This window comes from Engraulis encrasicolus, chromosome 21 (assembly GCF_034702125.1).
Source record: "Engraulis encrasicolus isolate BLACKSEA-1 chromosome 21, IST_EnEncr_1.0, whole genome shotgun sequence".
Lineage (NCBI taxonomy): Eukaryota > Metazoa > Chordata > Actinopteri > Clupeiformes > Engraulidae > Engraulis > Engraulis encrasicolus.
Window position 1 is genome coordinate 22,508,519 of NC_085877.1, and position 2,121 is coordinate 22,510,639.

The 2,121-nt window shown below is 41.5% G+C and overlaps 1 protein-coding gene across 1 annotated transcript; it reads right to left on the bottom strand.

Moving 5' to 3' along the window:
• Positions 1 to 418: 418 nt before the first annotated feature.
• On the bottom strand, positions 419 to 982 carry LOC134438104 (E3 ubiquitin-protein ligase TRIM21-like; the record flags this gene model as incomplete). The annotated part of the gene is made up of 1 exon (XM_063187686.1): positions 419 to 982. A coding segment is annotated over one exon (564 nt), but the record flags the coding sequence as incomplete, so codon positions are not given.
• Positions 983 to 2,121: the final 1,139 nt, after the last annotated feature.

Below are 2,121 nucleotides of genomic sequence, written 5' to 3' on the forward strand. Positions count from 1 at the left end.
GCCTCTTCCTATGACTCAACAAGACGCAAGAGGAAGATGCATGTGCGTTGAAGAATTAGTCGCTTTGTGCATGAAAACAGTGGCAATCCTACGATGACTAGCACAATTGTTCCAAAAATCTAATACCACTGAGGAGTTTGCTCCAGACTGGTACCTGTCCTGATTGAAAATGGTATTTTGTACAATCAGTCAGATGCAGGTGTTCAACGACACCAAAATTGCCAGGTTGGGGCCAAAGTGTTTTTGGAGGGCATATTTAATGGCAAAACAGGCCATTATTCAATTTTATTTGATACTGTATTTAGCTTTTCCTTCATTGTCATTTCAAATGAAAATTTAAACGATTGTCTCTGCCATAACGGAGGCCAGGAGCACTTACAATGGTTGTGGCCCACCCTGGCCCCCCCTCTAGAACCGCCTATGCACAGGAGACTGGAGTGATGACCAGTGGAGTGAAGTTCTTATCATAACTAAAGGGGCTGAAGTAGGGATATATTTTCTCCATGAAGGAAACATCTTTGTAAGAGTAGATTAGACTCCATCTGTCTGCATCATAAAAGGAGACCAAACCTGCCCCATAATCCACAAACACCCCCACCCTCTCTGGCTTCTCTGACAGGGAGAGGAAGACATCGAGAAAAGCTAGTGCCTTGTACTGACTATCCCTCAGCCATATTGTCCAGTACCCATTTGTAGGGCTCAGAGTTATTTCCCCTTTTCTCTCAACAGACTCTCTGGCTACTCCTAAAGACCATTCTGTCTTCCCACTGACCTGCACCTCATAGTAAAATCTACCAGAGTTGAAGCCCTGCCTCCCCAGCACTATGGTATAACGATCAAACCGTTTGGGGTTGCCAGGGCGATTCTGTGATGTATCACCAGTTTTCACTTGTTTCCCATCAGCAGACAGGATGAGGTAGTTATGAGCTGTATCAGGATCCAGAAGCACGTCCACTGACAGAGAGAGAGAGAGAGAGAGAGAGAGAGAGAGAGAGAGAGAGAGAGAGAGAGAGAGAGAGAGAGAGAGATAGGGGGGGTAGTACAATTTATTATGATTATTGTACAGTACTAACATTTGGCTACTAAAGTTAAACTTTGTTTTTGCTGTATATCTTCTTCTTCTTTAAAAAAAAAAATTGTAGGGGATTTTATACCTTTATTTTATAGGACAGTTGAAGATGGTGACAAGAAGCGAATGGGACAGAGAGACAGGGGAGGATCGGGAAATGACCCCGGCTGGACTCCAACCGGGGTCCCCGTGGGCAATGTAAGCCAAAATGTGGGGGGCTTAGTGATATCTTCTTTTAAGGAAACTGAATGTCTCATATTTCCTATAATACATATGTAGATGCCAAGGACATTATTTGCGTATATTAACTATTTCTGAACAAATTTAAAAAATCTGTTTGTATTAATGATATTGTGGGTTTTATAAATGTCAGACAGGCACTTTTGATCCGATGAGTTTTCTGCAGATTAATTGTATTACTGCTCCGAATGGAACAGGAGACATTTCTGCAAGGGACACCATTGTGTTCCTGAGATCCCTGGTAGAAAAGCCTACTGACTTGTGGCATCGTTAGCCCTTTATAGGTCCTCTGGTCAGGCCAGGGATAGATCCTTTACACTTGCTAATCAGCCCTGGTACTGTACACCTCAGCTGAATCAGTCTCCTCTCTGTCCTGGCCTATGGCTATTTTACATTAATCTAACAACCAAAAGTGGAGTGACATACAGTATACACATACATCTATATTCCTACATATACATGTACATAGAAGAATCTACATAATAATAATATAAGAATAAAAATTTAACCACAATATACTACACATACCTGAATACTGTGCGATCTCGTGTCCTGTATGAAAAAAATAGCCTGAACATATTAACCAAGATCAACTGATGTTTACTTTACAACAGCTTCAATTGATCTTCAATTTTACGATAAACTGTGGCCATTGAAATGTATCTCTATCTGTTTAGTTGAACACTTACTTATAGAGCAATATCTCCTCCACATGGTGTCCCTCTCGGCAGTGATGGCATCATATCTCTCCTGTAACTGAGATTTGTCTCTGTTCAAACTACCATATCTATCTTGGAGCTGAGACTTCTCTC